Source organism: Pipistrellus kuhlii, unplaced genomic scaffold (genome assembly GCF_014108245.1).
Source record: "Pipistrellus kuhlii isolate mPipKuh1 unplaced genomic scaffold, mPipKuh1.p scaffold_m20_p_190, whole genome shotgun sequence".
NCBI classification, from domain to species: Eukaryota; Metazoa; Chordata; class Mammalia; order Chiroptera; family Vespertilionidae; genus Pipistrellus; species Pipistrellus kuhlii.
This window is the reverse complement of record NW_023425505.1, coordinates 19,668-47,006: the sequence shown is the minus strand read 5'-3', so window position 1 is coordinate 47,006 and position 27,339 is coordinate 19,668. Positions and strand designations below refer to the sequence as shown.

The following is a 27,339-nucleotide window of genomic DNA, read 5'->3' as shown; positions in this document are numbered from 1 at the left end:
TATACATACATACATACACACTTATATTATATATGTGTGTGTGTATGTGTGTGTATATACATATATATATATATACTTATTTATGCTTATTTTACTTTTATAGGTGTTTTTTGTATGTTTGTGTGTGTTTTTAGTTTACAGAGAGCAGGAGAGAGAAAAACATCAATTGGTTGCCACACACACATGCCAACGAGGGTTCAAACCCCAACCTGGGCATGTGTCCTGGCTGGGAACTGAACCCACCACCGTTCAGCGCTCCCACCAACTGAGCCACACTGGCCTGACTGTCTCTCTGTCTATTTTTGTTTTTGGAACATGTGACTATATTACCTAGCCAAAAATTGAATTAAAAATATCATTAAAGAGCCCTGTGGTTAGAGCATCAGCCCCACAAAAAAAGGTATCAGGTTCAATCCACTGTCAGGGGCATTGGCAGCTTCACCCCTGGCTCAGTGGGAGTGCGTGCAGGAGGCAACCAATCCATGTATCTCTCTCACATCGCTGCTTCTCTCTCTGCCTCTCCCTCTCCCTTCCACTTTCTCTAAAAATCAAGGGGAAAAATATCCTCAGGCGAGCATTAACCAAAAAACAAACAAAACAACCCAAATGCCCATCAAGGGTGGACAAATTGTGGTAAACGCCAACAATGGGATACTACTCAGCGATAAAAAAGGTACCCTCATCAACATGTTATAGATGAATCCCACAAATAAGATGAATAAAAGAAACTGTACACTAAACAGTATACACTATGTGAGTTCACTGATGCGAAGTTCTGGGAAAAGCATCACGCCGAAACCGGTTTGGTTCAGTGGTAGAGTGTCGGTCTGTGGATTGAAAGGTCCCGGGTTCCATTCCGGTCAAGGCATGTACGTTAGTTTCGGGCACGTCCCCGGTGGGGGATGTGCAAGAGGCGGCTGGTCCATGTTTCTCTCTCATCTACGTTTCTGGCTCTCTATCTCTCTCCCTTCCTCTCTGTAAAAAATCAATAAAATATATAAATAAAAAAATTAGTGCATCACACAGGAAGTCAAGGTAGCAGTTACTTCCAGGGGTGGGACACTGATGGGGGCAATGGAAACCCTGGTATTATTCATCTTGACTGGGGGGCGGTCACCTGGGAGAGAACAGCAAGTTTACACTTTAATTAGCAAACTAGTAAAAAGTAACCTGGAGTTCCGTGGGTGCTGCAGCCCCGGGTGGGAGCCGGCCCAGGGGCAGCAGGGACCTGGCCAAGTTGACCCTGAGAGTCCTGTCCTCTCCAAGCATGTCCCTGGGCTGGTTGGGACTTTCCCATCTCCAGCTCCAATCCAGGATCTCCGAGGCCTCTCTGCGGGTCCGCCTCTTTGGAGGGAGGTGGCCTCCCGCTCTTATCTCAGTCCTGCAGCCGGCCACAGGGGGAGGGGGGGCGGCCACAGGGGTGGGGCCGGTCACGGGTGGGGGGGGGGTGGCCACAGGAGGAGGGCCGGCCAAAGCGGCGGGGGGGGGGGCGGCCACAGGGGGGCGGCCGCCCAAAGCGGGGGGGGGGGGGCCACATGGAGGGGCCAGCTCGACCCTCCCGGCTCCGCGTGCGCCCGCCCCAGGCCTCGCACGCCCTGGCCTCCGCGTCCTCGTCCTCGCCGCGCACTCATTTCTCAGCGGAGCTCCCGAGTTCTGCTAAGCGCAGGCCACGCACACAGCGATGCTCAGTAGATGGTGCTGCGGGGAACCCCGGAGCTTTCCTGCAGATCATGATCGTCATCTCTCTTGGAGGAGTGGTCCGGGGGGGCCCCAAAGACGCCAGTGAATCAAATGCCAGAGGGAAAGGTGGCCTCAGCGGACGCGGCGCGGGGTTCGGAGCGCGGGCGGCGCGCGGGGCGGGCCTGGCCCTTTAAGAGCGGACGGAATGTATCAAAACAAACCGGCCGGCTCCCACTGGCCGCGCGCGGCACGTGACCCCGCCGGCCCCGCCCCCTTTTGTCGGCCGCGTCCGAGTGTCAGTGTCGGCGCCGCCGCCGCGGACTCCGGTGGCTCCGGCCTCCCCGCGCCGCCGCCGCCGCCGCCGCGCCCGCCCCGCGCCCTCGGACCGCGCCGCCCGGGCCGCGGCCTCGCCCGCGGATGGCGCATTCGCCGGCCGCCGCGCCGGGCGCGCAGGAGCCGGGCTGCCCCATCCGCGTAGAGCACGACCGCCGGCGCCGCCAGTTCACCGTCCGCCTCAACGGTAACGCGTGCCCCGCCGCCGCCCTTTGTCTGCGGGGGGCGGGCCGGGCGCCCTCCCGGCGGCGGCCCGCGGCCGGGCGGTGTCCGAGCGCCGCGGGCGGCCTCGGGGCCGAGGTTCTCGGACTCCACCGACGCCGCGGGGCTGCGGCTCGGGGCCGGCGGGGGCGTGGCCGACCCCGGCGGGAGGGGCGGGCTGTGGGCAGGCGCGTCCCCGCGGACAGCCCCTCCGCGCGCGGCGAGCCCCAGGAAGGCGGAAGCCGGAGCGGCGCCGGCGCCGGCCGGCCTCGGCCCTGGGAACGCGCACCTGCTCGGCCGGGCTGCGTCTGGTCCTGGGAGCGGGTCGCCGTGACCCCGCTCCGAGGCTACGCCTTCCTGTGCTGCTCCGAGGGGGCTGGGAGGGTCCTCAGGGCAGACTGGGCCGCTTCTCCCGGGAGGATAAAGATTAGAATCGTGAGCCGAAACCGGTTTGGCTCAGTGGATAGAGCGTCGGCTTGCGGACTGAGAGGTCCCGGGTTCGATTCTGGCCAAGGGCATGTACCTTGGTTGCGGGCACATCCCCGGTGGGGGGGGGGGGGGCAAGAGGCAGCTGATCGATGATTCTCTCTCATCAATGTTTCTAACTCTCTATCCCTTTCTCTTCCTTTCTGTAAAAAATCAATAAAATATATATAATTTTTAAAAAAGAATAGAATTGTGAAATGAAGGACCATAACCCCTGCCTCCCATCCCCTTTGCTTTGATAACTTTTCCTTCTTCCCAGCTGGGCCCCTGCGGCAAGGTCCAAGCCAAAAGGGCCTTCAGAGGCCCAGGAAAGGGAGGGGCTGCCTGAGGTCAGGCAGGGAATTGAGGTGGAACTGGAACAGGGTCCTGCCTAGTGTGACTCCTGGAACTGCATGCCTCCAACTGTGGACGTATCAGGAGGGCTGGCAGCTGGGGCAGGCCATTTCTAAGACGCCCTCCCCTCCCCTGGGGCATTGCTGGGCACTGAGCCAGGCCCTAGCACGTCCTGGAATGTGGGGCATCAGCACCCTGTTCTTGCCGGGGAGCCTCCGTGTGCCCACCGGAGCTGGCTGCAGGGGAGCTCTCGGCCCCAGAGGATGAGGGTGGAGGAAAGCCTTATTGGTGAGGTGACAGGACAGGACCTCCCCCTCCGGCCCGCCTGCCCTGGGAAAAGCCCCATCGTGTCTTCGGCCGAGCTAGGATGAAAGCCATGCCCAGGTGTCCTCCACATTGAAGCCCAGTCCAGCCCCGATCTGCCCGCTTAGTTCGTGTTCCAGCTGCAGTCCTTGGCGTGTGGGGCCCAGAGGGCCATGGCCCATGCAGCTTCTAAGGCTACCTGGCAGGTGAGTGTGGGTCATGGAACAAGAAAGAAATAGGAGCATAAGTGGCAAGAGAGAGAAAGTGTCTTTTTCTGGGGATTTTAATCTAAGATTTCTCAAGCTCCATGGGCTCCACCCTCCCAGCCAGGCTAGATTGACAGGCAAGCAACTTCCCTACCTCACCCTGACTTTACTGCACATGGGTCCATGTCTCTCTGCTATCCTCCTATCTGTGTACTAGAGGCCCGATGCATGAAGATTCGTGCAAGGACAGGCCTTCCTTCCCCTGGCTGCGGGAGCACCTTCACTGCGGCCCAGAGGGCTGGGGCGGATTCAGAATGCCTGTCGTCGCCATGGTGACAACACAAGCATCCCACCCCAGGCCACTTGGCAACTGCATATGCAAATTAATCCAGCATCTTTGTTGGGCTACTCACTCCTGATTGGCTGGTGGGTGTCTTGAAGGCATGGTCAATTTGCATCTTCCCCTTATTGTAGATATAAAAGCCTAAGCAACCATTCAACTGTTGGACCATTCAACTGGTAGCTATGGTGTGCACTGGCCACCGGGGGATGGACGCTCCAACAGGTAGATTAGCTTGCTACTGGGGTCCTGCTGATCAGAACTGGGCGAGTTGGGCTGGACATGCCCTGGAGCCCTCCCATCATCCCTCCCCGTCAGGCCAGCCCCCTCAGGGTCCCCCAGCCTGGCCTGCGATCCACACCCTTTGGGGGATGTCAGAGAGCTGCAGGCCAGGCCAAGGAGCCCCACTGCACCCGACCTCTAATTTTTAATATGAACTAGTTCGTCCCAATGGTGACAACTTCATATTATGGGTGAGCAAACTGAGGCTTCGACCACGGGCAGGAGAGACTGTACCAGCATCACGCAGTGCCCGAGCCGGAGCGCCAAGGCTGTGGTCGGCCCGCGGAAGCCAGGCCTCCGCTGCGGTGGCTGCGGTGGTGCTGTGGCCGGGCCCTGGCGCCCTTGGGGCGGGCTTCAGCGCTGGCCCATCCTTGCAAGGCGGTTTTTCTCGCTTCTAGGAAGTAAGAGAGAGATGTGTCTAGAGCCCTGCTCTGCTTCTGTTTACTGTTGGTCACTTACACATTGATTCTTTGTATTTGGCTCATTTTATGTTTTTGAAGTTGAGTTCCTGTCAAATGGTTTACAGCTGCCTGCAAACTACTGTTAACATTTAGCAGCAAACTAGAACTCAGTGAGCATAGCCCAGACCGTGAGATCCTCGTCCTAAAGAGGTGCTCTGGCTTTTCCAACCTTCTTTTCTGAGGTTCCAGGGAGGCCTCTGGGTCCCTTGGGTGCTAAGGCGGTGCTGCATGCTCACAGAGACAGGCAAAAAGGATGTTCAGGTTTCCCTTCTTCCTAAAGAGTCCAGCCAAAGGAGACCCCGCCCCGCTCCCTCCCCCCTCTCCCTCCTCCCTCCCCTCACCCCCCTCCCCGCCCCATTCCTCTCGCCCCCCCCTCACCCCCCATGCTATTCAACCCGCCCTCTCCCTCACCCCACCCCCACTTCTTCCCCTCTCCCTCACTCCCCCCCTGCCCCCACTCCCTCACTGCCCCCTACCATCCTCGCTTCCTCACCCCCATGCTACTCCCCTCTTCTGCCCCCCCAGCCCACTCCCTCCCCCAGCCCACTCCCCCAGAACTGGCTGTGGTCACAGCTCAATGTGCCCACCTCTGGAACCTGCTGCCACAACAACTGCCTGTGAAGTGTTCCAGGGACCCAGCCACCCCAGGGCACAGTGTGCGACTGTGTCCCCTTCTGCCTGCACACCAGCTCTGCAGCCCGCACCTGGCAGTGGACGTGGGGGCGGGGCGAGAGCAGAGTCATCTGTGTCTGGGCCGCCCGCCTGAGCCAGCTGCTGGGCCTGGAGGACTGAACTCAGCTGAGAGGCTGAGTGGCCCTGGGCCCCCAGGCGGGAGGGGAGAAGCGGGGCCTCTGGCAGCTCTGGCTGGTGTGAGGGAAGGGGCTGAGCGGCTCCTAACCGCCCTCCAGCCCGCCGGCGGGTGCGGCACACGGCTCTGTGTCCCAGACCTGCCGGCCCGGCGGGAGAAGAGTTAGGGCTGGAGGGCCAGGCGCTGTGCTAGGTGCCGGGAGGCCTGGGATTGGCCATCGGGGGGCCAGGCCTGTGAGGGGGAGGGTGGGGACCGGCTCTGTTTGGAAGGGGGTGTTCGGGAGGCCTCCCTGGGCAGGCGGCTGGGGCAGCGTGCGGAGGGACAGCGGGGCCGGGTAGATGCGGGAGGCCCAGGCAGGTGTGAGGCCCCGGAGGCGGCGAGGCCGTGGCTGTGACTGAGCGAGGGGCGCCCAGGAGGGTTGAGCGGACAGGGGCCGCTGTTGCAGGCCCCGGGCTGTCTGGAGGGCAGGCTGTGGGCGGCCAGCATGGGGCAGGGGCGGGAGGGGCCTGCCGCCGTTCTGCAGGGCCTGGCCATGAGGGTGCTCGCTCAGCTCGGGCGTGTGGGACCTCAAGCTCAGGTTCAGAAGCACTAGCTGTGTCACCGCGTCATCGGGGAGGCAGGTGCCTGCCCGTGGCGGCTACGCCGGATGGTGCCACGGCCGGCCCTCCCTCCCCCGGGCTGCGCGCCCTCTCGCTTCCAGAAGGGTCTGCTGTTCCCAGAGCCTGGCGGCCGCAGCCAGCCCCAGCTCACAGGACAGCAGGGTGTCCTGCAAACCCAGAACGGCTCCGCCGCCTCCGAAGCCGCAATCAGACGGCCCCTCCCAGGGGCAGTGTCCCCCGCCGCCCCCTGCGGTCCCGGGTCCCGGTTTACCTCCCAAGGCGGGTAGGCGGCAGCGTCCTGAGAATCAGAGCCGTGTGACTCCACCGCCAGTTCCGGGCCTCAGTCCTGGGCGCTGAGGAAGTGCGGGAGCAGAGCGCCCACCAGGGACCATGCGGTGCCTACGTGGCTGAGGAGGCCCCTCTTCATCGTCTCCACCAGCGCATCTGCCCCGGGGACCGGCAGGAAGCCCCACCGTGTCCGCTGAGAGGCCCTGGGAGTGCCCGCTGGGCCGGCGGCAGGTCCTCGGGGGCAGCACTGTGCGCGCCCACGAGGCGGCTTCCGGAAGGTGCCCTCCGAGGGCCGGGCGGGGAGGATCCCGGTGCCGGCGTGTCTCCCCGGCCACCTGCCGGCGTGCATGGGCTGTGCGCGGAGGGGAACGCCAGGAGCAGCACCGGCTCGCAGACCGACAAGCCGAGTCCTCGTGAACAAGCCGCCCGCGGGCCCGGCTCTGGCCGGAGGCTGCAGGCACAGCCCGGGGTTTCTGTTTCCCGGCCAACGACGGGTGGAGAGCCGTCCTGTTCGGAATCACCAGGGTTTCACGGCAGCACAGGCCCTGCCTCCGCCGTCGCCAAGTCAGGGCCGCGTATCAGTCACGTCCGGGCTTTGTCCGCCCCGGAGCATCACTCCGGGAATGCCGGGCGCTCGCTCTAAAAGCACGTGTGTGTCCTGTGGTGGGTTGGATATTTTAAGGACCATGAGGAGTTTGATTTGAAATTATACAAGATCCCTATTGTGGTTTTTTAAAAAAACAAACTGTGTTCTCCTGTGATTGCCCAGCCCAGCCTCATGTCTGTCATTACAGACCTGCTTGTTCCTGCTGCCTTTTTTCAGACAGTGTTTTTTAAAGACATATACACTTTAAAGTGTTTATTTTTAGTGGCAGAGGAAGGGAGAAGGAAAGAGAAGCATCGATGTGGGAGTGGAGCACGGGCGGCGGCTCCTGTGCCCGAGAGGGAGCCGCCTGGGCACGTGCCACTTGGGGACCAAGCGGGCAGCGCCCTTCCAGTCCTCCCGAGGGTGTGTTTGTTGACTCGAGAGAGAGGAAGGAAAAGGGAGAGAAAAACATGGATAGGAGAGAGAAACGTGGATTGGTTGCCTCCCGTCCACACCCGGACCGCGAGTGGACCCACAGCCTGTCGACGTGCAGGGTGATGCTCCAACCAGTGAGGCTCCCAGCCAGGCCCAGGCAGCCTCTTCAAGCAGAAAACAGGCAGCAAGTCTCATCGGCCGCACCAGGACTTGGCGATAACTGCCGGTGGCGGACGGCCGCTGCACCGTCATTCCGCCGGGCAGCTCGGGCAGCCTCCCTGGCGCCCGGCGCAGGCGCACGCAGGTCTCCGTGCCCCACGCGGCTGACGGTCACGAGTTAGCTCGCCTCTTCTCACCTCGTCAGTCAGCGTTCAGAGATGGGGTGAGCAATCCGTCCAGTCCTTCACCGTCTTTCATTATGGCCAAGGTTTCAGAAAGAAGCGTCACAGGAGAGGGCGTGGGAGCGGGCCCCACAGACAGAAGCGCCTGCCCATGGGCGCACTGGCCGGCAGCTGGCCAGCAAGGTGCCGAGACACTGCCTCCATGTGCATTCCCTGCAGGGGAGACCCGGAGCACCCCCGTGCCAACCCCCGGAGCCCCTCCCGCCTCGCTGTCCTTCCTGGCACCAGCAAGAGCTGTGTGCTGAAGGCGTGAGGTGAAGACAGGACCCTGACAATTGACGTGTGTTAAAAACCCAGTGAGGAGGAGCTGGTGGTTTTATGTAGAAACTAAATAATTCTTCATAAATAAATCTCTGTTTTGGAATCTAAAAGAAGATTCACCTGTGGGCCCTAGAATCCTGGTGCTCCCCACGGCCTCCCCACCCCACTTTGCAGGTGGGAAATCCGAGGTCACAGAGGGTCACTGCCCTGGCTTCCCTCCCCCCCAGGCAGCTGGTGGCAGTGCAGCCGAAGGGCTTGTGCGTCCAGACCCCAGGAACCAGGCCCTGCGTGAGCCCGGCGGCTGCCCCATAGCACGTGAGCGCCCCCTGGGGCTGCACTGGCCGGGACGGCAGGTGCCTGGTGTGGCAAGAGGCCCGGAGGGTAACTTTCCTGGGAGGCCCCAGGGTCTTCACATGCCTCCGGCTGTGCTGGCTGGTCCCCTGGAGGTTTCCCAGGCCGCAGCCTCTCTGCCTAAGCTGCTCTGAGCCACCAGCCTGTGGCCCCTCCCCCCAGGCTCCTCTCCCCCGCAGGGGTGCGAGTTCTCAGAGACCACCTTCCCTGATAGCTTCCTGGGGCTGTTGGCCCTGGGGTTGGGGCCTGGGAAGGGTCCTGGGTAGAGGCCAAGCGTAGGGTCTCTTTGACCCGAGTAGCTTTAACGTTTCTCAAAACCACTGCAGACCATGGTCACAGTGTGACTCGGGCCCTGGGGGACAGAGCGATGGTCCCAGGACAGGCGAGACCGTGGGCATGAGGTGCTGGGACTGGTCTCGAGTCCCTGCAGAGTGTGAGCGCCCAGCTTCCCCGCCTTGGACTTGTTCCTGCGGCCACCCTGGCCGGTCAGTGTGATCGCTCACAGAACCGCCCTGTCCCGGGCTCTGCCCACAGCGTTGTCAGAGAGAGGTGCCCCGGGCCCAGCTGCCCGCACGCCGATGGCAGAGGGCGGGTGCCCAGGACACGGCCCTGCCCTGGCCTCTGCTGGGGACAGGGGGCCTCGGGGAGGGGACAGTGGGCCACCTTGGGGCACAGGAGGAGCCAGCGCTGGGAGGCCAACAGTGAGCACGCAGGCCCTGCGCCACTCAGGCCTCTGAAGTCGTGGCCTGGCCCTGCCAAGGCATTAGAGTGAGGGAGTCAAATGTTTGACCAAACGCAGCAGCTCATTTTAAAAAATATATTTATTGATTTCACAGAGGGAGAGAGAGAGAAACATCAATAATGAGAGAGAGAGAGAGAGAGAGAGAGAGAGAGGGGGGGGGGGGGAGGATCCAAGACGGCTGCACAGGTAAATACCTAGCCGCACACAACAATTTCAATAAAATACAACTAAAATATAAAATGGACATTGCCCAGAACTACAGGAAAGTCGACTGACTGGAAATTCTACATCGAGAAGCAAGGAGAAAACTAGAAGGAAGCGCGGAGGAGCTGTAAAAGCCTAAGGTACGGAGACACGCTGCGCGCACAGAGGACAGAGCTGGAGAGGAGGGAGGCTGAGTGCCTGGCTGGCGTTCCCTAGCGGGAGGAGACAAAAGCTCCGGAGTGTGCTGAACCCCAGATCCAACAGCACTGAACCCCAGTTCTAGGCCAGACCCTGGAGACCCAGGCTCATACAGAGGGAGCCAGGGCTGTGAGGTGGAATCCCAGGGGAGCGGCGAAAGGCAGAGCCCCTGGAGGTGCGCACATTGCGCGCAGAGGACGGACTGTTGACTCTGCTGCCAGATTGCCCTAGCAGGAAGGAGACAAAAGCTCCGGACTGTGCTGAGCCCCAGTTCTGACTGCTCTGAACCCCAGTTCTAGGTCAGACCCCAGGGACCCAGGCTCATACAGAGGGAGACTGGGCTGTAAGGCGGAAACCCGGGGGAGCGGCGAAAGGCAGAGCCCCCAGAGGCGCACACTGCAGGATTGCCCTGGCAAGAAGGAGACAAAAGCTCCGGACTGCTCTGAACCCCACTTCCAACCCCACTTCCAACTGAACTGAACCCCAGTTCTGGGCTCATTGGGATAGAGACCAGACTGTTTGGTAGCAGGCGAAACTCAAGGACACCTCACTCTCAGAGGTGCTTGCAGTGAGTACCGAAGGACCCTGAGAAACACTGAGACTCAGGAGCCGCATAGGGTGTGGCTGACGGAAGCCAAAGCTGTAGACTCCACCCTGAAACTCCGCCCCATCCAAGCAGAACACAGAGACTTTTAAGGCTACCAACTCAGGGAAGCTGCGAAAATGCTGAGACAAGGAAATAGATCACAAATGAAAGAAATGGAGGAAAAGAAGAGACTGGATATAGAGTTCAAAACCACGCTTATAAGGTTTTTCAAGAATTTCCTAGAAAAGGTCGATAAGATCTATGAGGATATGAAAAGGGATCAACTAGAAATAATAAGGGATCAGTAAGAAATAATAAGGGATCAACAAGAAATAAAGAATACATTGTCTGAAATAAAAAATATTATACAGAGTCCTAAAAACAAAATGGAAGATCGCAAGAATCAAGTCAAAGATTTGGAACATAAAGAGCCAGAGGGCACTCCTCCCCAGAAACAAGAAGGCAAGAGAATCCAGAAAATTGAAGATAGTGTAAGAAACCTCTGGGACAACTTCAAGCAAACCAACATCAGAATTATGGGGGTCCCAGAAGAAGAGAGAGAGCAAGATATCGAAAACATACTGAAAGAAATAGTGACAGAAAACTTCCCCCACTGGTGAAAGAATTAGACTTACAAGTCCAGGAAGCGCACAGAACTCCAAACAAAAGGAATCCAAAGAGGACCACACCAAGACACATCATAATTAAAATTCCAAGAGCAAAAGACAGAATATTAAAAGCAGCAAGAGCAAAGCAGGTAGTTACCTATAAAGGAGCACCTATACAATTGTCAGCTGACTTCTCAACAGAAACCATGCAGGCCAGAAGGGAATGGCAAGAAATATTCAAGGTGATGAATAGTAAGAACCTACAGGCAAAGATAATCTACCCAGCAAAGCTATCACTCAGAATCGAAGGCCAGATAAAGAGCTTCAGCAATAAAGAAAAAGCTAAAGGAGTTCATCACCACCAAACCAGAATTATGAATTGCTGAAAGGGTTTCTTTAGGAAGAGAAAGAAAATAAAGATAAAAACTATGAACAACAAATACGTAACTATCAACAAGTGAATCTAAAAACCAAGGAAATTAAAAAAAAAATCTGATGAACAATATTAACTGTTGAATATAATAGAATCAGAGGTATGGAAGGGGAGTGAACTGACGATTCTTGGGGAAAAGGGGAGTCAGGGATGTGGGAAGAGACTGAACATAAACTGTGCACCTATGGATGAGGACAATGAGGAGTGGGAAAGGGCAGAGGGTGGGGTGGAAACCTGGTGGAGGGGAGCAATGAAGGGGGGGGGGAAGGAACATTTGTAATAATATGAACAATAAAGATTTATTTTTAAAAAAATAATAATGAGAGATAATCATGGATCGGCTGCCTCATGCATGCCCCACACTGGGGATCAAGCCTGCAACCTGGACATGTGCCCTAACAGGGAATCGAACCCTGACCTCCTGGTTCACAGGTGTCATTCAGTCACTGAGCCCAGCTGGCGGGGCTGGTGGCTGGTTTTGAGTTGACCGTTTTGCATGGCCCTCCAGTGTTGTCATCAATATCCATTGGCTCGTGGCAGGAAGGCTCCCACTTCTGCTTCCGAGGGGAGGCCAGGCAGAGGGAGCGGCCTGTCAGGCTGGGCGCTGAGAGCTGGGTGTGAGGACAGCGAGGAGGCCGGTGTGGCTGGACGGGAGCCCGAGAGAGAACAGGTGGGCTCTGACTCGCTCCCCTGGCGGATGCAGGGGTGCCCGCAGAGATGTGAGTAGTGCCAGGTTCTGAGCATGTTTTGAAAGTTGTACCCGTGGACTTGTCTCAGGACCAGCTCAGAGTCGGAGAGGAAACGAGGCAGGAGGTCCCAGAACCTGAGCTGCGGGGGTTCGCCATTTTCTGGGGCTCTCAGGACGTCTGAGGGAGGCGGAGGAGCATTCTGGCCATGTTGGCTGTGGGTAGGTAGGGCTCTCAGACTCAGGTGCCAGGCCACAGACCAGGGGCTCTGGGACTGCCCACTCGGGGCCTGGCTCCTGCCCCTGCTCGGGGTGGCCTCGCCTGTGTGGAGGGGCCTTCCTCGGGCACCGCCTGTGGCCCCTGGCGCTCCTCTGTTTCTCCTCTTCAGCCAAGCCCATGCACCGAGGCCTGTGGCCGTCTCTCCGAGCCTCAGTGCTCCCGTCTGCTAGCAGGGCTCCGTCCTGCCCTTTCTGTAAGGGTGTCGTGAGGGTAGCGTGCGGCAGGAGCTGAGCCCAGCCTGTTTCCTGCCAGCTCGCCATGTGGCTGCAGCTATGGCACCTGCTGTCTCTTCAGGCGCAGGGCCGGCTCTGGGGAGGGCCCCCGGTCAGCCTCGAGCTCCTAGAGTGTGTGTGGCAGAGAGAACAGCTGTAGTTTGTAGGACAAATTCCTCTTGAGCGTCTTCCTGGGCTGGCACTGGGGACGCCATGGTGACCGAGCCCCTGTGACCATCAGGAGCTGATGAACAGGGTGGGGACAGCACGGCCATTTGGGGGTCTGTTCCCTCCTCGGCCGGTGGCCACTCCCAGGATATTGTTGAAGGAACAGGAAGACAGGCAAGCTTCCAAGGGCTGAGGACCTGCCACCTCCCTCTTAAATGGCCGTGTGAGAAGCCGTGATCTTGTCAGGGGCTTGCAAGGCCCCACGTGACTCAGCCCCAGAGCCTAGGTATGCCTTCCACCACGCCCCCCCACCCCCCATTCCAGCCGCCGCTGGCTCCACTGCTGCTTGCCCATGTGCCTGGGCCTCTTACAGCTGTCCTCGCACCCGGACTGCTCGTCCCGACGTGTCCTTTCGTGCTCCTTGCCCCTCAGGCCTGTGCCTTCCCCTCCTCTGCTGCATTCGTCTAGCTTGTCCCGGCAGAGGCGGTCTTGTTTATAACGAGGCCACTTCTCTCTCCAGGAGGGAGCGCCTGGCGGTTCTTTCCTGTCACACCCCAGTGCCTGAACCTGCCTGCACAGAGGCCCTGATGAGGTGGGCGAATTGGATGGCCGGGTGGCGCAGCAGCTCCCCCGCTGGGCCCCAGTCCTGCCCCGTGCACGTTGAACACGTTGAATTACCCAGCAGGTTTGGGAGTCGAGACCAGAGTCTTGCTGCACGGCCAGGGCAGGAGGCAGTGGGGCCAGAGCTGGGCCCGCCCACCAGAGCTGAGCAGCTGTCAGGCCTGAGGAGGGGGTGCAGGGGCCCTAGGGCTACCCTCGGCTGGACCATTATGGGGAAGGGTGTTCCCGGCAGAAGCAGCTGCCCTGGGAAAGGCCTGGAGGCAGGGGGCAGGGGCATGTCCAGGGGGAGCAAAGAGACAGGTTTGAGGCCTGGGTTCCCCTTCACCTGCCTCACGGCGGGACATGGACCCTGGGTCTGAGTCTCCCCGTCTGCAAACGGAGGTGGCCCGCAGTGTCACCTGAGCGTCGGGGCCGTGTTCCTGCATCCAGTTCGCTTCTGCTGGTGACATCACGCCCGGCCCAGGCAGCATGGAGCAAATGACACAGCTTTACAGCGAGAACCACGTGAAATGCAATTTGCTTTTAATGATCACACTTGGCATCAACTTTTCTTTTTTTTATTTATTAAGGTATTATATGTGTACATGTCTTTCCATTGCCCCCCACACCCATACATGCTCCCCCCCGAGTTTTTTGTCCATTGGTTTTGCTTATATGCATGCATACAAGTCCTTCAGTTGATCTCTTATCTCCCCCATATCTCCCTACCCTCCCCCCTGTAATTTGACAGTCTGCTTGTTGCTTTACAGTCTCTGTATCTATCTTTTGGTTCATCAGTTTATAATGTTCTTTATTATCCATAAATGAATGAGGTCATGTGGTGTTTCTCTTTCATTGACTGGCTTATTTCACTCAGCATAATGTTCTCCAATTCCATCCAGGTTGCTGCAAATGATAGGAATTCCTTCTTTTTTATGGCAGCATAGTATTCCATTGTGTAGATATACCATAGTTTTTTGATTCAATCATCTGCTGACGGGCATCTAGGCTGTTTCCAAATCCTAAATTGTGCTGCTATGAACATAGGGGTGCTTATTTCCTTTCTGATAGGATATATTCCTAGGAGTGGGATTACTGGGTCAAATGGGAGTTCCATTTTCAGTTTTTTGAGGAAACTCCACACTGTTCTCCACAGTGGTTGCACCAGTCTGCAGTGCATGAGGGTTCCTTTTTCTCCGCAACCTCGCCAACACTTATTATTTGTTGATTTGTTGATGTTGGCCATTCTGACAGGTGTGAGATGGTACCGCATTGTTGTTTTGATTTGCATCTCTCTGATAATTAGTGACTGAGCATGTTTTCATGTGCCTCTTGGCCTTCCTTCTGTCTTCTTTTGAAAATATTCTATTTAGGTCCATTGACCATTTTTTTAATTGGGTCATTTATCTTCCTTTTATTAAGTTGTATAAGCTGTCTATAGATGTTGGAGATTAAACTTTTATCAGTGATAACATTTGAAAATATGTTTTCCCATACAGTGGACTTTCTTGTTTTGTTGATGGTTTCTTTTGCTGTAAAAAAGCTTTTTATTTTGATGTAGTCCCATTTGTTTATTTCCTCTTTAGCTTCCATTGCCCTAGTATCAGTGAAGAAGTTCTTTTGGCATATGTCAGAAATTTTGCTACCTGTGGATCCCTCTAGTATTTTTATGGTTTCCCGTCTTATGTTTAAGACCTGTATCCATTTTGAGTTTATTTTTGTATATGGTGTAAGTTGGTGATCTAGTTTCATTTTTTTGCATGTATCTGTCCAATTTTCCCCACACCATTTATTGAAGAGACTGTCTTGACTCCATTGTATGTTCATACCTCCTTTGTCAAATATTAATTGAGTATAGAGGTTTGGGTCGATATCCTGATTCTCTATTCTATTCCATTGATCTATATGTCTGTTCTTATGCCAGTACCAGGCTGTTTTGAGAACAGTGGCTTTGTAATACAGCTTGAAATCTGGTATTGAGATCCCTCCTACTTTATTCTTTTTTCTCAGGATTGCTGTGGCTATTCGGGGTGTTTTTTTGTTCCAGATGAATTTTTGAGTTCTTTCTAGGTCTGTGAAATATGCTGTTGGTATTTTAATGGGGAGTGCATTGAACTTATAAATTGCTTTGAAAAGTATGGACATTTTGATGTTGATTCTACCAATCCATGGTATGTTCTTCCATCTGTTTACATCTTCCTCTTTCTCTTTTTTCAGTGTCATGAAGTTTTCCGCATATAGGTCTTTTATCTCCTTAGTTAAGTTTATTCCTAGGTATCTTAGTTTTTTTGGTGCGATGGTAAATGGGATTGCTTTTTTAGTCTCTGTTTCTGTAAGTTCACTGTGTATAGAAATGCCATAGATTTCTTGGCATTAATTTTGTATCCTTCTACATTTCCAAATTCATTTATTAAGTCAATTAGTTTTTTGATGGAGTCTTTTGGGTTTTTGATGTACAATATCATGTCATCTGCAAATAAGGATAACTTTACTTCTTCTTTTCCAATTTGGATGCCTTTTATTTCTTCTTCTTGTCTAATTGCAATGGCTAGTACTTCCAGTACTATGTGAAACAGGAGTGGTGAGAGTGGGCATCCCTGTCTTGTTCCTGTTCTTAGAGGGAATGGTTTTAGTTTTTTCCCATTGAGTATGATGTTTGCTGTGGGTTTATCATATTTAGCTTTTATTATGTTGAGGTATGATCTTTCTATTCCCACTTTGTTGAGAGTTTTTATCAGGAAAGGGTGTTGGATTTTATCAAAAGCTTTTACTGCATCAATTGATATGACTATAAGATTTTTATCCCTCACTGAAACTGGTTTGGCTCAGCGGTAGAGTGTCGGTCTGCGGACTGAAAGGTCCCAGGTTCGATTCCGGTCAAGGGCATGTACCTTGGTTGCAGGCACATTCCTGGTAGGGGGTGTGCAAGAAGCAGCTGGTCGATGTTTCTCTCTCATCGACATTTCAACCTCTCTATCTCTCTCCCTTCCTCTCTGTAAGAAAAATCAATAAAATATATATTTTTTTAAAAAGATTTTTATCCCTCAATTTGTTTATGTGATGTATCACGTTTACTGATTTGCGGATATTGTACCATCCTTGCATTCCTGGAATAAATCCTACTTGGTCATGGTATATGATCTTTCTGATGTGCTGCTGGAGCCGATTTGCTAGAATTTTGTTGAGGATTTTGGCATCTATGTTCTTGAGGGATATTAGCCTGTAATTCTCTTTCATTGTGTTGTCTTTATCTAGTTTTGGTATTAGGATAATGCTGGCTTCATAGAAGGATTTTGGAAGTGTTCCTTCCTCTTGAATTTTTTGGAATAGTCTGAGGAGGATAGGTTTTAATTCTTCCTTGAATGTTTGGTGAAACTCTCCTGTGAAGCCACCTGGCCCTAGGCTTTTGTTTGCTGGAATCTTTTTGATGACTGTTTCAATTTCTTCCAAAGTCACTGGTCTATTGAGATTTTTAGATTTTTCCTGATTGAGTTTTGGAAGGTTATATTTTTCTAGGAATATGTCCATTTCCTCCAGGTTGTCCAGTTTGTTGGAATAGAGTTGTTTGTAGTATTTTGTAACAATCCTTTGTATTTCGGCAGGGTCTGTTGTTATTTCACCTCTTTCATTTCTGATTTTGTTTATTTGGGTGTTCTCTCTTTGTTTCTTGGTTAGTCTGGCTAGAGGTTTATCAATCTTGTTTATCCTTTCAAAGAACCAGCTCTTGGTTTTGTTGATCTTATGTATTGTTCCTTTGGTCTCTATGTCATTTATCTCCGCTCTGATTTTTGTTATTTCCTCCCTTCTGCTTACACTGGGCTTTTCTTGTTGCTCTTTTTCTAACTCTGAGTTGTAGAGTTAGATAATTTGTTACCATTTTTTCTTGTTTTTTGCAATAGGCTTGTAGAGATATGAACTTCCCTCTCAAAACTGCTTTTGCTGTGTCCCATAGATTTTGGATTGTTGTGTTTTCATTGTCATTTGTTGCCATGATGTTTTTAATTTCTTCTTCTTTTTTTTTTTTTTTTTTTTAAACTCAGTCCTTGTTTAATAGCATGCTATTTAGTCTCCATGTGTTTAATTTCTTTGGATTATTTTTATTGTAATTACTTCCAATTTTATGCCACTATGATCTGAGAAGATGCTTGATATGATTTCTATCTTCTTGAATTTGAAGAGACTTTGCCTATGTCCCAACATGTGGTCTATCTTTGAAAATGACCCATGTGTACTTGAGAAGAATGTATATTCTGTAGCATTGGGGTGAAATGTTCTGAAGATGTCGATTAATTCCATCTGGTCTAATGCATCATTTAGGATTGATGTTTCTTTGCTGATTTTTTGTTTAGATGATTTGTCGAATGGTGACAATGGGGTATTAAAATCTCCTACTATGATTGTATTGCTATTAATCTCTCCTTTAATGTCCTCCAGCAGTTTGTTTGTTTGTTTTTTTTTATAATGTATTTGGGTGCTCCTGTATTGGGTACATATATGTTTACTAGGGTTATTTCTTCTTGTTAGATTGCTCCCTTGAGTATTATGAAGTGGCCTTCATTACCTCTTGTTATGTCCTTCACTTTGAGATCTAATTTGTCAGATACAAGTATTGCTACCCCAGCTTTTTTTTTTTTCATTTCCATTTGCCTGGAAAACCTTTTTCCATCCCTTCACGCTCAGTCTGTGTGCATCTTTTTTTCTAAAATGGGTTTCTTATAGACAGCAAATATATGGGTCTTGTTTTCTTATCCAATCTGTTACCCTATGTCTTTTGATTGGAGCATTTAATCCATTTACATTTAAAGTTATTATTGATAGATATTTATTTGATGCCATTTTTAAAAATATATATTTTATTGATTTTTTTACAGAGAGGAAGAGAAAATGATAGAGAGTTAGAAACGTCGATGAGAGAGAATCATCGATCAGCTGCCTCTTGCACACCCCCTAGTGGGAATGTGCCCACAATCAAGATAATGCCCTTGACCAGAATTGAACCTGGGACCTTTCAGTCCACAGGCCGAGGCTCTATCCACTGAGCCAAACTGGTTTTGGCTTGACTCCCTTTTTATTCTATACCCCTGTGTTCCTTCTTTGCTTTCTCTCCCTTTATTTTTACAGCAGACCCTTCAGCATTTCTTGCATTGCTGTTTTTTTTTTGTTTTGTTTTGTTTTTCTCTATCTCAGGAAAGTTTTCTGTCATTATTTCTTGAAATACTTTTTCCATGTCTTCCTCAGTTTCCTTTCCTTCTGGAACCCCTATTATTTTAATATTGTTTTGTTTTGTATTGTCCCAAAGCTCCCGTAGGCTCTCCTCCTGCTTTTTAATTTTTTTTTTTAGAAGCTGCTCTAATTGGGTATTTTTTTCCATCTTGTCTTCTAGCTCGTTGATGTGGTCCTCTGCTTCTTCTAGTATACTCTTGATGCCTTCTATTGAGTTCTTCATAGTAGAAATGTCATTTTTCATTTCTTCTTAGTTCATCTTCATTTCCTCTTGGTTCTTCTTCAATTCCTCTTGGTTCTTCTTCATTTCCTCTTGGTTCTTATTCATATCATCAAATTTCTCTTCCATTCTTTTTAGCCAACTTATGATCATTACTCTAAATTCTTGCTCTGGGAGGTTGCTTGCCTTTAAATCGTTTACTTCCTGCCTAAGCCGGTTTGGCTCAGTGGTAGAGCGTCGGTCTGCGGACTGAAAGGTCCCAGGTTCGATTCCGGTCAAGGGCATGTACATTGGTTGCGGGCATATCCCCAGTGGGGGGTGTGCAAGAGGCAGCTGGTCGATGTTTCTCTCTCATCGACGTTTCTGACTCTCTATCTCTCTCTCTTCCTCTCTGTAAAAAATCAATAAAATATATTTAAAAATAAAAAATAAAATAAATAAATAAATCGTTTACTTCCTTTTCTGGTGATGCCTGCTTTTCTTAGTGTGCAGGCTATTTGTCTCCCCAGGGTCTCTCTTTTTAGGATGTCTGGTTATGTAGTTCTTTTCTCCTGTATTGATTTAAAGGCACAAAATACAACACTACCAGGTACAACAAAAGGCACTGAATATTTGTGATATTAATAACCTCTAATAAAGGTGACCACTAGAGAAAGGCAAATTAGGGGATAGGAGAGAAAGAAGAAAAGTTAAAAAAAAGAAAAAAAAGAAAAAAGAAAAGAGGGATAAATAGAGAAAAAGAAAAAAAATAGTGTAGAAATGAAATTGGGAAAAAGGAAAGAGAGAGAGAGAGAGAAGGGGGGGGGGAGAGGGAGACAGACAAGAAGTAGACTAAGAGATAAAGGAGGAACAAACTATATATATATGAGGAAAAAATTCCAATAGAACAACCACTAATCCCAGCAAATACCAGCAACAATACTTGGAGATTAATACAAACTACAATACCCACTATTATCAAGCAAGGCTAGGATAAACAGAAGTAAAAAAACAAACAAAAACAAAGCAATTAAAAAATACTAAGTAACAATAACAACAAAAGAAAAAGCATATCAGTCACACTAAAAAGCATAAAATTCAATATAATCAACATTCATGTAAACAATAACAAAAGGATAGAGAGAAAAACAGTTTTTTGGTTTTTTTTAATAGTTAATATAGCGAAGAGAGTGGTATTTATGCACTTGGAGCAGGGGGTTGAAAATTAGGTTTATAAGTATGGTGAGAATTTTAGCAGGGAGTATACAGAAAGCATAGGGGAAAACTAAAGCAGGAAAGGGTTAAGATAAACAGACGAAAAGGGTAAAGGTTAGTAAGAGAGTGATGGTGTAAAGGTTGAGTTGAGATAGAGTTTAATAATGCTATAGTAAAGATGAAAATAGAATGAAGAGTAATCCCAATGTAAAATAAAGAGAAAATAAAATGGTACTTTAAAAAAGAAAAAGGAAACAAAAATGCAAAATAGCAGTAGTAATAATGGTGATTGAAACTAAAAAATGTAATAATTGAAAAGGTAAAATCAAGTGAGGAAAAAAATTCATTTCTTAGGTGAAAGATGTAAAAATTGAAAATAAAGTAAAAGATGTAAAAAATGAAAATAAAATAAAAAATAGAAAAATTAGCATAAAAATGTGCAGTAGTGGTCATTCACTTCCTCTATTATTCTATTTGCCACGCCTTTTCTCGGTCTAGACAGTATTGCAGTTCCCTGCATTCCACTGCACCTCAGTTTTGTAAGCTAGTCCTTAATTTTTTTAAAAATATTTTTTTAATTGATTTTTCACAGAGAGGAATGGAGAGGGATAGAGAGCTAGAAACATCGAGGAGAGAGAATCATCGATCAGCTGCCTCCTGCACAACCTGTTCAGGGGATGTGCCCGCAATGAATGTACATGCCCCTGACCGGAATCGAACCCGGGACCCTTCAGTCCACAGGCCGATGCTCTATCCACTGAGCCAAACCGGTTTCGGCTAGTCCTTAATTTTAAGTAGGCTATTTCTTAGTTATTTGTGTCCGTTTATTTTTGATTAATTAAAAGTAATAAAATAAAAAAAAATAAAAAAGAAAGGAAAAAAAGGGGGGGGGGAAGTCAGTTTGTAATTCAGCCCCTAGGTGGCAGTGTTTCTAGATTGACTTCCCCGTCTTTTTGGCTGCTCTAGCCTTCTTTCTCTATGGCTCTCTCTATGGTTTGTTGAGGTAGGCTGCCTGGGTGTTGGCTCCCAGATGGTCTCTTCTCACTCTGATCCCGTTTCCAGGAAGGCAGTTCCCCCTGCAGTCTCCCAGGATATGCCAAATGGGGCAGTCCTTCCCTACGACTCGGAAGCAAGTGGGCGAAGGGGACCAGGCGCAGGGTGGCCTGTGCCAAGGTGTCCAGATGTTCCGCTTTTGGCGGCACAGTCCCAATTCTTAACACTTTGTCCCGCATCCCTTGGCATTTTAAAAAAGTCCCGGTTTTTTAGACGATCCCGCCAAACCCAGCCCTGGGTCCTCTCTGCAGCCGCTGCCTCTTTCGTAGCTGCAGCGCCACACCAGCGCACCGGGACCCAGACTCCTCAGGCTATCCCCGCAGACTCTGACCTTTCCGCGGGTGATTGAAGAACTCCCTTGAATCCATGTGTTTGCGCCGGTTGGGGCGTCACAGCTGTTCAGTGGTCTCTGTTTGGGGTTTTTCAGGCCTCAGATAAAATCCTCTTTTCTTTGTAAGATGGCATAGTTTTCCCTCTGAGCCCGTAGCTCCGGGAGAGGTCTCCGCCACAGTCTCAACTTATTTTCTTTGAGGGACAGCAAATTGTGTGTTCTGGCCTCAGGGCCCTCACACTGGCTGTGCCCTCTTCTTGTCCTTCCCTGCCCTCTGGCGACATGGCCCTCTCTCCCCGATCCAGCTTAGTTCCTTCCTACGTCACAGCTCCCTGAATGACAGGCCTCGGAGCTGTCCTCAGCCACCTGTCCTCCCCACTCGAGCCATCAGCACCCGCATTGCTCACCTGGACTAGTGTGGCCACCATGGCTCTTCCCATAGCAGCCAGGGGAGGAACAGGAGACACGGTCCCCTCCTGTCCCTCCTCTGCCAAGGACCCTTGATGGCTCCCAACTCACGGTGGTTATGAGGCTCTGCTGGACTCCTTCCCCCATCACCCTTGCCCTCCCTTATCTCTTCCCCCACCCCCCTTGCTTGCCCACTCCTGCCTCAGGGCCTTTGCACTGGCTGCTCCCAGTCTGGGACTCTGCTCCCCAGACAGCTCACAGCTGCCCCTCTTTCTCCTGCCTCCTCTCTGCCCACCTGCCTGCTTCTCTGCTCTGTCTCCTCATGCGTCCACCAGCACAGGACTCTTGTCTGGCCTACTTACTGCTGTGTCCTTAGCACCTGAAACGGTGCCTGGGGCTCAGCAGTTGTTGAATGGGCATGGTGGTGGATGGATGGGGGCTGGGTCAGTAGATGGGCAGGCAGAAAGGAGATGGATGGATGGATGATTGATGTGGTTGGATAGATGGATGGATGATGGATGGTGGATGGATGGATGGTGGATGGATGGATGGATGGATGGATGGATGGATATTGGTGGATGGATGGATATTGGTGGATGGATGGATGATTGGATGGATATGGTTGAATGATGGATGGATGGTGGATGGATTGATGTGGTTGGATGGATGGATGGATGGATATTGGTGGATGTTTGGATGATTGGATGGATATGGTTGGATGATGGATGGATGGTGGATGGTGGATGGATGGATGTGGTTGGATGGATGGATGGATGGAGGATGGATGGGTGGATGGGTGGATGGGTGGGTGGGTGGGTGGGTGGATACACAGAGAGGTGGGAATAGACTTTGGCTGGAGGAGCCCTGTTAAATGTTTCTCAGTGGGACTCGGGTGGTGAGCCCAGGCGTGGCAGGGCTGCGAGGGCACAAAGACCCATTTGTTCCTGTCTTATGTGCGGGCGTCACTTCCCTGTGAATGCTGGGGCCACACCTCCTGACGTTCCCCGGGCTGGCGAGTGGTCCTGCTGTGGGTCTCATCTGCTGTCCTGTCTCTCTGGGTTAGTGGGGACTTGGCAAGTCCTGCAGTGCACCCAGCGCTGGGCCTGGGCCTGGGCCTGGGCCTGCAGACCCTCTGGAGGGAGTGCAGATGGAGACACGGATGGCTGGGCTGGGGGCTTGGGGGTCCTGGGACGCCGAGACTGAAGAAAACAATGATGACTCATGGTGGCCTAGAGAGTTCTGGGTGCTGTTTGTCCTGAGCCTTTCACAGAGATGGCGCTCAGTCTCCAAACAGCCCGTGAGGGGTGTTCCATTATGGCCCCATTCCGTGGATGCGGAAGCTGGGGCACGGAGAGGCCGCGGAGGCTCCAGCGGCCCTGCTCACATGTCTACCCTCCCCTGCAGGATGCCATGATCGGGCCGTCCTGCTCTACGAGTACGTGGGCAAGCGGATTGTGGACCTGCAGCACACCGAGGTCCCCGATGCCTACCGTGGGCGTGGCATCGCCAAGCACCTCGCCAAGGTAGGGGTAGGCGGAGGACACCAGGCCCTGCCAGCCTCAGCTGTCTCCGGCCAGAGTGCAGCTGGCTCCTACCTGCTGCCAGCCTGTAGCTGGGGCTGGCGGGGGGGATACGGAGGGCAGGGGGAGGGGTGACTTGGAGGGGGGTGGCTGTGGGGTGGGGGGGCGGCTGTGGGGACTCTGGGGCAGGGGGCGCTATGGGGTAGCTGGGGGCGCTGTGGGTGGCAGCAGGGAGTTTGGGGGGCTATGGGGTGGGGGCTGTGGGGCAGGGGTGGCTGGACAGCGGGGGCGGGGCTGTGGGGTGGTGAGAGGGTACGGGGGCAGGGGGCGCTGTGGGGGCAAGGGGTGTGGGAGGTGTGGGGCTGTGTGGCGGGAAGTGGCTGTGGGGCGGGAGGCAGCTGGGGGCACGGGTGCTGAGGGGGTGTGCGTGGCGGGGCGTGTGGTCGGTGGGGGGATGGGGGTGGGGTGGTTTGTGAAGATGAAACGGAAGGGCCAGAGCCCGGACCAGGACACAGGCCGTATTGAAGAGAGGAGCACCGCTGCCGGCAGCTTCCGGAGCGCGGAGAGCCGGGCGGGCTTCGTGCCCCGAGGGGAGGGGAGGGGACGGGGCTTAGGCACTGGGCACACTGATCGGTGGTTTCAGGTGAGGCCTATGGTGAGGGCCGGGGCTTAGGGGATTTGGCAGGTGCTGATGGTGGCTCAGAGCTCAGGAATGTCTGGCTGCAGGTGGTTCATGTCCGGCCATCAGTAGGAGAAAGGGAGGATCTATCAGTTTGCGGGGTGGGGTGGCGGGGAGTGAGTGGCAGGCGTGTGAGCGCGGGGAGGCGGGTGGGGAGCAGCGTGTCTGCTGGTGCTCTGCTCCTGGGAGCAGGGCTGGGGGCTGTGGTCAGGGTCCAGGCTCAGCTGGGCGACCAGGCCCTGCCCCTGCTGAGCATCAGGAGCTCATGGCTGTGGCCCTGCGTCCAGTGTCCTAGGTGCTCGTCACTTCCCTGCCCCACCCCTTCTCCCGGGAGAGCAGCCTGGATTGCGGGGACTTGCGCCTGGACCAGAGAAGCCTCAGTGTCCCTGAGGGCTGCTCCCGGTCGCCCCCCCCCCACGTCCCCAGCTTCTGTGCCTCCCCCACCCTCCCTGTGACCAAGGAAGAAACCGAGAGCCCTGGCCATTGTGCTCAGTGGTTAGTGTCAGCCCACCCTCTCAGGGTCGTGGGTTCGATTTCCTGCCAAGGGCACGCACCTAGGTTGCAGGCTCCATCCCTGTCCCTGGTTGGGGTGCTTACGGGAGGCAACCAACTGCCATGTCTCTCTCCCTCCCTCCCTCCCTCCCACTCTCTCTAAGTCAATAGAAAAAATCCTTGGTGAGGAATAACAAAAAGAAGTAAAATGAACCGAGAGCTGCTGGCCTGGGTAATGGGGATGGAGCCCACGCTCCCCCCGCCCTGCCTGCCAGGCCTGAGGCCCAGGCCAGGGCGCCCTGTGCCCGTGCCTTCCTGGGCTCCGGCCTCTTCCTCCACAAAGTGGGCGTAGCCGGTCCGCCCTGGCTGTGTGGGCGCCTGGAGGACACCGCTCAGGCCCAGGGCGAGGCCAGGATGCTGCTTCCTTTGCATCTGAACAGCAAACATTTCCTTGTTTTTTTTTTGTTTGTTTGTTTGTTTTTTGTTTTTTTTAAATATATTTTATTGATTTTTATACAGAGAGAAAGGGAGAGAGATAGAGAGTTAGAAACATCGATGAGAGTCATCGATCAGCTGCCTCTTGCACACCCCCCACTGGGGATATGCCCGCAACCAAGGTACATGCCCTTGTCCGGAATCAAACCCGGGACCCTTCAGTCCCCAAGCCGACACTCTATCCATTAAGCCAAACCGTCCCGGCCAAACATTTCCTTGTTATGAACCTCACCTGAGGGTGTGTTTTCCACTGATTTTTAGAGAGAGTGGGGGAGGGGGTAAGCAGGCGCCAGTGCGCCCGAGGGCCCTGCAGGGGGAGGGCGGCCGTGGACTGGAGCCGGCCAGCCCCGCCCAGCAGGGGGAGGGCGGCGGTGGACGGGAGCCGGCCAGCCCCGCCAGGCGCCTGGCTGTGGGCTGCCTCCGTCCGGGCTCCTCTCCATGGCCCGGCCCCAGGCAGCCTCCGGGCCTGACCGCCCTCTCTGCCCTGCAGGCCGCCCTGGACTTCGTGGTGGAGGAGGACCTGAGGGCGCACCTCACGTGCTGGTACATCCAGAAGTACGTCAAGGAGAACCCGCTGCCGCAGTACCTGGAGCGCCTGCAGCCGTGACCCCGGCCGGGGGCGAGCCGGCTCCTCGCCTGCCTGCCTCCGTGCTCTCAGGACGCCCCGCGGGCATTCGGCTGTTTGTAAGGACGCTCACCGGGGCCGAGGCGCCGGCCGAGGACGGGCAGTGTCCGGAGGCCGGCAGCTCCTGCCTGCAGACCTGGCGGCCTCTCAGGAGACCCACGGCCCGTGGTCAGGACTGGGACACGGATCATCCCTGTGGCCGCTGGCCGTGCTCCTGCTCCTGGCACCCCTCACCACCCGCCCCCGGTGCTGTTTGCAGAGGGGTGTTCGCAGCGCGGAGAAGAGCAATAGGAAACTACCTGCCAGCTCCCAGGGCACAGGCGTGCGGCTGCTGACAGCACTGCCCTCCTCCGGCTGCCCGCCTGGCAGGGTGTGTGCGGGAGCCGCGGCCTGGCATTCGCTCGGGCTCAGCTGTGCACACAGCACGCCCAGCACGGACAGGCTGGGAGCACGGCTGTTCGTCTCCTGCGCCTGTGCCCTGACTCCTGGCCTCCTGTCTGTCGGCTCTGGGCTGCCCTGCCCTCTCCATCTGCCTTCACCAGGGCAGCTCCTGGGGCTCCGAACCCTCCCGGGACCCGCCCTCTGCCCGGGCCCTGGGTGAGCTTCCTAGAGGGACCTGGGAGCAGAGGTGGGAGGAGAGCTGCCCTCCAAGCTGTCCTCCGCCAGGAAAGGACTTTTCTGCAGAGGCTTTCCTTCCGGTCCCAGCCTCAGGGCGTCTTCCGAGTGAGCAAAGGCTGGGCATGGCCCCAGGAACCCTGGGATGGCGGAGGGCACCGCCTTCCGACTGCGCTCCCAACTCCGCAGTGTGTATCTGAGGGCAGGGAGCCCTGGTCCCCTGTGCCAGCAGGATCCTGGGCCAGCAGGGTGGCACAGCTCCTGGCCCTCCCGAGCTGGGGTGGCATCCTGGCACAGTTGAAGAAGGGGGTAGGCCTGGGAGTGGACAGACTGGTCCACCCAGGGTCTGGGCCTCTTCCCCTCTCTCCCTCCCCCTCACACAAGTTTACATATAGATTTCGTCATGGAAACTGTCCGGCGGCGCAGCGAGCCGGTGCGAGGCGGCCCCGGGCTGGGAGGAGGCCGGGCGAGCGGGGCCCTCCGTCTGGCAGGCCGGGGCAGGCTGGAGCATGTGCCCAGCCTGAGCCTTGTTCTGACAGCGGGGGGCGCATGCTGGGCCCGCAGGCAAGCCGCTCTTCAGCAGAACCAGGAGCTGCTCCAGGCGGGGAGTGGGTGGCCTTGGCCCAGGGACAGCTGTCCCGGCTCCAGCAGGTTTGGCCACCATGCCTCTGCCGCCTTACTGTGCGCTGGCGTGCAGGCCGGGGACCGCAGCCCTGGCCTGGAGCCCTCGGCTGGTCGCTTCTGGTGCTGCCCCCTGTCCGACATCCAGCCCCCTCCCTGTCTCCCCTCCTCCCGGCCTCCTGGCCGGCGCCCTCGCTGTGGCCGGGCAGCACCAGCCCCTCCCGGCAGGTCGCTCACCGCGGTTCCCTCACATCGTAACTCACGTGCCTTCCCTCTCAGGACCGGCTCTGGTGACCTCTGGCCAAGGCCCTGCCCTGGCCGTTTCCCAGGCTCCCGGCCAGGGCAGGGCCTGCTGCCCGCGGGAGCCGTGTGTCCTCCGGCCGGCGCTCTGACCTCACTGCAGCCCGGTGCCCGCGGGAAAGGACAGCACATGGGCACAGGGTGGCGGTTTCAGCCAGAGAGCGGGGCTCCAGGGTCCGGGGGCACCTTGGCTCCTGTGCCTTCTCCCCCTTCACCGCCAGCCAGGGCCCTGCCCTGCCCCTGCCTCACCCAGGGGAAGGCCGTCGGAGGCCTGGGTGCCCTCACTGGAGGAGGCCGTGATGTCCTAGGCCTCACTCAGCGTCCTCTCCCCCTGAAAAGCCTTCTGTTGGGGCTGCTAGTCCAGGGGAGCGAGGTGGGGAGTTCATGCAGGCCCGTGGGGTAACGTCACGGGGGCCTGGCCAGTGTGGCTCGCCTGAGCACCGTGCATGCACGGAAGGTCACCAGTTCACGTCCCAGTCAGGGCTGTACCCGG

General features: G+C 54.4%; 1 protein-coding gene across 1 annotated transcript; it reads left to right on the top strand.

Moving 5' to 3' along the window:
- The first annotated feature begins 1,990 nt into the window (after nt 1–1,990).
- NATD1 (N-acetyltransferase domain containing 1) lies at nt 1,991–25,310 on the top strand. Its single transcript, XM_036443608.2, has 3 exons — nt 1,991–2,200; nt 22,904–23,022; nt 25,176–25,310. Exons 1-3 carry the CDS (start codon nt 2,098–2,100, stop codon nt 25,290–25,292), a joined length of 339 nt encoding a protein of 112 aa, XP_036299501.1. The 5' UTR covers nt 1,991–2,097; the 3' UTR covers nt 25,293–25,310.
- The last annotated feature ends 2,029 nt before the right edge of the window (nt 25,311–27,339 follow it).

Excerpts from the sequence above, each read along its gene's own strand:
- NATD1 (XM_036443608.2), top strand. The coding sequence starts at position 2,098 with ATGGCGCATTCGCCGGCCGCCGCGCCGGGCGCGCAGGAGCCGGGCTGC. Across the intron at positions 2,201-22,903 it reads GTTCACCGTCCGCCTCAACG|GATGCCATGATCGGGCCGTC; the intron begins GTAACGCGTGCC and ends CCTCCCCTGCAG. Across the intron at positions 23,023-25,175 it reads TCGCCAAGCACCTCGCCAAG|GCCGCCCTGGACTTCGTGGT; the intron begins GTAGGGGTAGGC and ends TCTGCCCTGCAG.